This window comes from Mus pahari, chromosome 9, assembly GCF_900095145.1.
Source record: "Mus pahari chromosome 9, PAHARI_EIJ_v1.1, whole genome shotgun sequence".
NCBI classification, from domain to species: Eukaryota; Metazoa; Chordata; class Mammalia; order Rodentia; family Muridae; genus Mus; species Mus pahari.
In genome coordinates, this window is record NC_034598.1 from 48,393,354 (window position 1) to 48,401,763 (window position 8,410).

The window sequence follows — 8,410 nt, forward strand, 5'->3', positions numbered from 1 at the left end:
GGGAGAGAGAGAGAGAGAGAGGGAGAGAGGGAGAGAGAGAGGGGAGAGAGAGAGAGAGAGAGAGAGAGAGAGAGAAACCCGATTTTGTGCCCCACATGGAGACCGAGACAAACGGATCTCTGTGAGTTCGAAGACAACCTGTACTTTTGAACGCATTCCAGCCAACAAGGGCTGCATTATGAGATGTTTCCAAAAAGCAGGCGGGCGTGCTGGAGAAAGAGCGCAAGCTGCTCTAGCAGAAGACCAGAGTCAGCTCCAGCACTCAAGTCAGGCTCACGACCGCCTAGAACCTCAGCTCCGGGGCACCTGCTGCTTCTGTGAAAACTTACAGACACGCAAACCCACACACCATTTAAAATAAAATACATTCTTCTTCTTCTTTTAAAGACTCCCGGGTTTTGCTTTTTAAAACAGACTCTCTTGTCCAGGTGGAATTTTAATCTCACCCAAGAGGTGGTGAAAACTGTGAGTGAAAGGTAAGAAAATCCGTAGATCAGAAACATCACCAGTTCCGGCCTGCGGAGTTTAAACCAGGAACTTCGGGAAAGTGGTGCAGCCGCCCCTCCGCTCGCCCGCCCAGGGCGGGGCCTCTGAGGCGGGAGCGCGGTGGTCTGGTCCGCCCTCGTGACGTGAACCAATCGGAAGGGCGGGAGGCGGGGCCAGGGAAACGCGGGAAGGAGGGGCGGGGTCTCGGATGGCCGTCTGGAGCAGTGGGGGAGGCGGCAACATTGTTTCAAGTTGGACAAATTGTCAAGGGCTGAGCTCTCCTTGCGTTCGATCCCGAGCTGGGGCTGCGGTGCTCACCCGGGCCCCCACGTCCTCCGCTCCGAGTGTCGGGCCCGCTTTCGTCAGGGTTCCCGGGCCCCGCTCCCGGGGGCCTGAGCCGCCTCACTAGCGCTCCATGGAGAACTTCCAAAAGGTGGAGAAGATTGGAGAGGGCACGTACGGAGTGGTGTACAAAGCCAAAAACAAGTTGACGGGAGAAGTTGTGGCGCTTAAGAAGATCCGGCTCGACACGTGAGTGGCCTCCGGAGCCGGAACTCCTTTGCCCCGACCTCTTGGCTGTCCCCCTCCCAACCCCCTACCCCAACAGGCGGGTAGCGTCCCTCCCCGGACCGGAAGGTAGCGGGGAGGGAGGGACTCGTGAAGCGAGCGGTGGGTTGGCCGACGGTGGAGGCTCTACCGGAGGAGACTGTCCGGGGCTAGGATCCAGGGGAAAGTTTTCTTGTCGTGCTCCACCCGGTGTGCTCCCAAACCTGCAAGCCGAGAGACTTGGGAAGAGAAAGTTGTGGGGTGGGAGCCCGGGTAGGGGTCCGGGGCTGTTCGTGGAGTTGGGTTATGTGGTAACCAGAAGAAAGTTCCTTTCTGAATGGAGAGCTATCCTCACTGCTCCAGCACCATACTTAGAACCCTCACCCTCTTTCAAAAGAATGGCAGTTGAGACTCACTGGCCCTCTGGGGAGGCTGGGAGCTACTCTCACCCCCCTCCCCTATTACCTTTCCTCTGCTTTTCATTCACCTGGAGGCTCTTCTTACCTTACACTGGAAAAAGAGGAAATAGTGGCCTTAAATATGTCTAAAAGCCACACCCTAACCACCCAGGAATTAACTCCTGACAGCACCTCTCCTTTCTGCCTTCCTAAGAGGGTTGGGGGTTGTGTATCCCTGAGGGAATGATGTTTGTAACCATATTCTTGTCTCTGTTTTCCCAACCTCTCCAAGTGAGACCGAAGGTGTACCCAGTACTGCCATCCGAGAGATCTCTCTCCTTAAGGAACTTAATCACCCTAATATCGTCAAGTAAGTCTGGTCTGAGAGATGATCACCAAGATGGATTCTGCTTGCTTAGCCTCGGAATTTCTCTCCTTCAACTCTGTTTCCTGGACCTTCTCTTGCAGGCTGCTGGATGTCATCCACACAGAAAATAAGCTTTATCTGGTTTTTGAATTTCTGCACCAGGACCTCAAGAAATTTATGGATGCCTCCGCCCTCACAGGCATCCCTCTTCCCCTCATCAAGGTAACCCTGTTCAGTGACAGCCCACATATTTTAGGGAAAACAAGAGGCAGGTAATTCAGTCTGGTAATGATTTATTTTGGCTTTTTCTCAGACTTCAGACTTTAACACTCCTCCCTCTCCAGCTCATTAGTCATTAACCCTAGGATGGACAGAAGAATCAAAATTGAGGAGCTTCTATGAGCTGGCAGTTCAGGCAGAAGGAGATCAGATAACACTCAGATAAAGGATTTTTTTTTTTTTTTTTTACCCAAAGACAGGGTCTCTCTGTGTGCCCTGGCTGTTTTGGAACTCACTCTGTAGGCTGGCCTCGAACTCAGAAATCCATCTGCCTCTGCCTCCCAAGTGCTGGAATTAAAGGCCTGCGCCACCACCGCCCAGCCTAGAACTACTTTGAATGTATCAGCAAGTACATCTTCAACACAGTTCAACACCATCAATGTGCCAGCCACAGGGTATTGAAAGGAATGCAAAAATTGAGTAGTATCTGGTTTATATTCTTTGAAGGCTGAAAATTCAGTGAAACGACATTGTTATTAAATGTGTGGTTATGTTGTACTTATGTGTGTTGGTTCGTGCTTGTAATCCTAACACTTGGTAGGCTGAGGCAGGAGGATGTGTGTAAGTACAGGGCAGCCAAGCTACAAAGTTCCAGGCCTGGAAGACAGTATCTTTAAAAACAAACAGGGCTGACGAGATAGCGGGTAAGAGCCTGCCTCCAAGCCTGATGACCTGATGGCCTGAACTCCACCCCCAGGTCCCACATAAGAAGAAAACAGGACTTCTGCAAGTTGTCCTCTGACTTCTACACATGCACTGTGGCATGCCCTTGCCCCCTCTAAATAAATAAAATGTAACTAAAGAATTAAACAACCTTCCCAAAAATGTATAGTGTAGTTCTCATCTAAGATAGTTAAGGTTTTATTGAATTTTTGAGGGCAAAGAATAAGTCGTATCTGCTCATTGCGATGGAGAAACAAACCTCCCTCTCTCCTTTGTCAGAGCTATCTGTTCCAGCTGCTCCAGGGCCTGGCATTCTGCCATTCTCACCGTGTCCTTCACCGAGACCTTAAGCCCCAGAACCTGCTTATCAATGCAGAGGGGTCCATCAAGCTGGCAGACTTTGGACTAGCAAGAGCCTTTGGAGTCCCTGTCCGAACTTACACTCATGAGGTAAATCCCTTTATGGTTTTCTTTTAGAGTCTTGGGAGATGTTCATAACAGCATTCAGAAATTACCAGAGTTCTGGAGCAAGAGTTCCTTGGTAAATGGAATCTCTGACAACCCAAAGGTCTTTATTTACGTAAAGTGTATAAGTGTTTTGCTTGCATGTATATCTGCGCCACACACCTGCCTGGTGCTCACAGAAGTCAAAATAAAGTGTCTGATACTCTAATACCCTGGAACTGTAGTTACAGATTGTAGTGAGCTGTCATATAGGTGCTGGGAATTGTCCTCTGCAAGAACAAGTGCTCGTAACTGCTGAGCCGTGGCTCTAACTTTTACCCAAAAGGTCTTAAGATATGCACTGAATTCTTACAAGGTTGCCTGGACTTAGATACTAGGCCAGGAAAACTGGTTGCTGTTTTGTTTAAATATCTCAGATTTTCCAGGAAGGTCCCAAATCTGGGGATTTACTTAGAATTACACGAATGGATAGACAGATGGCTCAACAGTTCGGGGCATATAATCTTGCAGATGACCTGAGTTCAGTTCCCAGAGCCCATGTCTGGCAATTTGCAATCACCCCTGACTCCAGCTCCAGGGCATCAGACACTTTCTTCTGGCTTCTGAGGGCACTGCACAGTTGTGGAAACCTACATAAACATGCATATATGTATGGTATTAGAATAAAAAAATAAATAAATCCCCCCTCCCCCACTTTTTTTTTTTTTTTTTTTGGTTTTTCGAGACAGGGTTTCTCTGTATAGCCCTAGCTGTCCTGGAGCTCACTTTGTAGACCAGGCTGGCCTTGAACTCAGAAATCTACCTGCCTCTGCCTCGCAAGTGCTGTGATGAAAGGCGTGCGCCGCCACTGCCTGGCAATAAAACCCTTTTTTTTGGTTTTGTTTTTTGTTTTTTTGAGACAGGGTTTCTCTGTATAGCCCTGGCTGTCCTGGAACTCACTTTGTAGACCAGGCTGACCTCCAACTCAGAAATCCACCTGCCTCTGCCTCCCGAGTGCTGTGATTAAAGGCGTTTGCCACCACGCCCGGCTAATAAAATCCTTTTTAAAAAGAAGTTGGAAGGTAGTAGGGTTTTGTTGAACTGAGGTATGTGACCCCCTCCCTGCATTGTAAGCCCCGTTGTCTTCTTGTTCCCCAGGTGGTGACCCTATGGTACCGAGCGCCTGAAATTCTTCTGGGCTGCAAGTACTACTCCACAGCCGTGGATATCTGGAGCCTGGGCTGCATCTTTGCTGAAATGGTATGGAGACTTGCCAGGTCCTATGCAGCCCACCCATGCCCACATCCAAGAGCAAAACCCTTTTCTTGGCCTGGCACCATGGACCTTTTATCACAGGGTTCTCTCAAGTATTACCACTATAGAGGTAGTTGCCCTGATACCAACTACAATTTTGGAATATTTGTAAACAGAGTTAGTGTGTGTGTGTGTGTGTGTGTGTGTGTGTGTGTGTGTGTGTGTGTGTGTATTATATATATATCTTATCCCCCAAGTGAGCTCAATCCACTCTGTATCCATTCAGCCATTTTATTTTTTGAGGTAGTCTCATTCTATGGCCCAGGCTGGCTTTGTATTCCTGATCCTTTCCTTTGGCTTCACTTTCCACTGTTACCATCTCACCCACGGGACTGACTTGACAGGCATGAGCCACCCTGCTGGCTCCACTCATTCAGCTGTTTCGGCCTTAATCCTCAAATATTTGGATAAATGAATTCCATTTAGTACAACAGGTGGCCTACAGGCCACATGCTTCCAACGATAGCTGTGACTTGGTCTCGACACAAAGTCATAAACTTATTTAAAACAGAGTGGGTTTTGTTTTGTGAGTGGTAGGGTTTTGTTTTTTGTTTTGTTGCTTTTGATTGGTTTGGGTTTGTTTGTTTGTTGTTTTGTTTGCTTGTTTGGTTTTTGTTTTTTTTGTTTTTGTTTTTATAAAACAAGGTTTCTTTGTGTAGCCCTGACTGTCCTGGAACTTATTTCATAGACCAGGCTGGCCTCAAACTGAAAGATCTACCTGCCTCTGCCTCCCAAGGGCTGAGTTAAAGGTGTGCGTCCAGCTTTGGTTTTTTAACACTTGATTTAATGGTATTTGAGCTTGAACTTTGTGGATGAGAACGTCATGTCACAGTGTCAAGGGCTGGACAGGTCTGTTTTGTCTCCTTTGTCCTATAGACCTCTTAGAAACAAGGAATTTAGTAAAGGCAAGTGGGTCCAACTGACTCATGCCTATTGGTTTTGTAGACTTGGTCATGTCCTGCCCCTCAACCTCTGGCTTTTCAGACTGAAGGATCCCTTAAGCCTAGCCTCATATGGGAGCTCCCATCCCATTTAATACAACAGTGGGTAGACAGATCAGTAATATTTTTATGGTCCTTTGGGTTGAAACTGGGGACTTGGAGACCATTAGCTTAGATAGAGGTATACATATAGAATGTGAATTTATCCACCAGTACCTTACAATTGCCCATATTCCTCTCTCAATTCATCAAAAAATATTTGTTAAGCACCTAGTGTGTACCCAGCACCATGCTAAGTGCTGTGGGGAACACAGAAGAAATGGAAGACACAGTCTCTGCCCGCTGTGCTCCTATCTAGAAGTGGCTGCATCACAAGGAGGGGGGATGACCGCAGTGTCTACCCCATACCCCGTGAGTGGCTTGGGATCCCTTTGCTACGTGTCAGTGGCACCCCAGACATTCACCCCCTCCCAGCCCCACCCAGCCTTGGGGATCTATGAAGCCACGGTTGGGGGAAGGAAGGAGGGACGAGGAGACAGATAAGGGACTTCATTGTCTCAAGCTCTGTATGACCGACCCCATGATAAGCCCTGGGGAGGGGAGTCATGGGCCCTGCTGACCTTTCACTGCCTGTGGGAACCTCCTTTGTACAAGGGGCGCTGTGAACTGACGTCACTGTGGGTCTTGGCTTTCCTCTTTCCCCATTTCCAGGTGACCCGCAGGGCCCTATTCCCTGGAGATTCTGAGATTGACCAACTCTTCCGGATCTTTCGGACTCTGGGGACCCCAGATGAGGTGGTTTGGCCAGGAGTTACTTCTATGCCTGATTATAAGCCAAGTTTCCCCAAGTGGGCTCGGCAAGATTTTAGCAAAGTTGTGCCTCCCCTGGATGAAGATGGTCGGAGCTTGTTATCGGTAAGTTCCCAGAATAGATGCCTGTGAGCCCTCCCACTTCCCAGAGAGGAGCTTTTCCTGGATGAAGAGAAGCTAAGCCCCCGAACTCTGTTAGCAGTACCTTAGCCTTTGGTTCCTCTCTTCATCAGTAGGCTGGTTCAGATGCGGGAGGAGGGAAATGAGAACGGGGGGGTAAGGAGAATACTGGTTCCCAAGTTTCTGAGTACACCTGCTGTCAGTCTGGCCTGCCGCCACATCATTGAAATTAGAATATATTTCTTTCCAGCAAATGCTGCACTATGACCCCAACAAGCGGATTTCAGCCAAAGCAGCCCTGGCTCACCCTTTCTTCCAGGATGTGACTAAGCCAGTGCCCCACCTTCGACTCTGATGTCTTTCCCAAAGCCCTCTTCACCTGTGGTCTGACTTGACCCTGGGCCTTTTGGACACAGGTCAGCCTTCTGCTGTTTTCTGGCTGTCTTAGCACTCGCCTTTTCTCTTGCCAGCCAGTTCTGGGGATTCAGAGGTGCAGGGAAGGGTTAGGGGAAAAGGGGAGAGGTTTTGGCATTAGATGCACTTAACCTGGCTTCCACCAGCTTCTCTCCCTCTTCTCAGTCATTACTGAGAAGGATTGGTATTCAAAGCAAAACTGACAGTTTTCCCCTGTGTCAGGTTTTGCCATCCCAATGTTAAGACTGTCTCATAATTACCATGTCGAGGGAAACGCTCCCAGACTCCTGCTGCCACTGTTTTGTGAACTAATGAGCATGAGCAGAAGCCTAAGTTGGGACAGCTCAGAACCAAGCAGGAGGGGGCCGTTTTAATAAATTAGATTGAAAAATAGACCTAAGCTGTTTGTACCTTAGTTTTAGCGTTTGGCCTCACCTAGCAATCAAGGGCCCGGTTGGAGAAGCAGAAGAAATGATTCCCTCCAGTGCCCTGTCTACCTTCCCCAGGCAAGAAGAGCCAGGAGGGCACAAGGCTTGCGCTTCACTCTGGTCTGTTCATCGTGGTTCACAGGGCAAGGTGAAAGACACTTGAATTTCTCTTTTTAGCAATCTTACTGTTTTCTGGTGCTGACGGCTAAACCCGGGACCTTGCCCTCACTAAGCAAATGTACCACCAATGAGCCAGATTCCCAGCCCTCCTTTTGGAAGTTCAGTTCTTCACTTTTCAGAGGGCCTTGTTACCACCCTCCTCTGAGAGCCACCCTTCCCCCCTGGAGGGATGCCAGCCAGGAGACATCATTTTGAAAATGCTGATACTTTTTAAAGGCTTTGACCTGGTTAGGTCATTGGGGGAAATTTTCTATAAAAGAGTGAACAGTTATATTTATACTTCAAGTTAAAGTAGTTTGGATACTTCAGTGGTTTTGTTGTTGTTTCTTCTTTTTCCTTTTTTTTTTTTTTTCCTTGTCAGTGTGGATGGACTTGTTGCCATGTGCACTTTCAGATTTTGTAATTGTTAAAAGAAAATATTTCTTTTATGATTTTCTTCACCCACCCCCTGTCCTCCAGTGTTCTGTTAATATTATTTGTAATTTAGTTTGTAAATTCATTAAAAGAAAATATTCTCAGCTGTAGAGTGAATCTCTTTCATATTTATCCTTCATTTATTTTTTTTTTTACTGAAAAAAATGGTGTGGGTGAGATTCTGAATGTGAATAAGCAGTATGTGTCTCCTAATCTCTGTATATGCAGGCCCTCCTCCCATGCTCTGTAGTGGGGTGTTTCTAAGGATGGAGAAACTGAAGAGACTTCCTTCCTACTTTTCCCTACTCACACAGGCACACCAATATAGAAGAACACTGTTTAAAGTTTTTCTTTTAGCAGCAACTTGAGTGGGCTTCAGGGGCAGTCATCTCAACACTCCATTTCCCAGTAAGCATTCACCATTTTGTGTAGGTTTTTGTTTGTTTGGTCTGGTTTTGAAATTGTGTGTACATGTGAGTCACAAGTGCCCGCAGAGGCCAGGAGAGGGCATATCATCTCTCCTAGAGTTACAGGCAGCTGTGAGCAGTGGTACTGGGAACAGGTCTTCTGCCAGAATTGTATGCATCTCTTGCCTGTCTCTAGGCC

The 8,410-nt window shown here is 47.8% G+C and overlaps 1 protein-coding gene across 3 annotated transcripts; it reads left to right on the forward strand.

The window, feature by feature from the left end:
• Positions 1-679: 679 nt before the first annotated feature.
• Cdk2 (cyclin dependent kinase 2) lies at positions 680-7,908 on the forward strand. Of its 3 annotated transcripts, XR_003844510.1 has the most exons (9): positions 696-1,017; positions 1,723-1,800; positions 1,899-2,019; positions 3,019-3,189; positions 4,342-4,443; positions 5,706-5,849; positions 6,150-6,353; positions 6,619-6,784; positions 7,199-7,894. XR_003844510.1 is itself a non-coding variant. In XM_021205858.1 (8 exons), exons 1-8 carry the CDS (start codon positions 902-904, stop codon positions 6,721-6,723), a joined length of 1,041 nt encoding a protein of 346 aa, XP_021061517.1. In that variant the 5' UTR covers positions 680-901; the 3' UTR covers positions 6,724-7,908. The 3 variants fall into 3 exon arrangements, 2 of the variants coding, with proteins under 2 accessions (XP_021061517.1, XP_021061518.1); XM_021205858.1 differs by having other exon boundaries at positions 680-1,017; positions 6,619-7,908; XM_021205859.2 differs by lacking the exon at positions 5,706-5,849 and having other exon boundaries at positions 680-1,017; positions 6,619-7,908.
• The last annotated feature ends 502 nt before the right edge of the window (positions 7,909-8,410 follow it).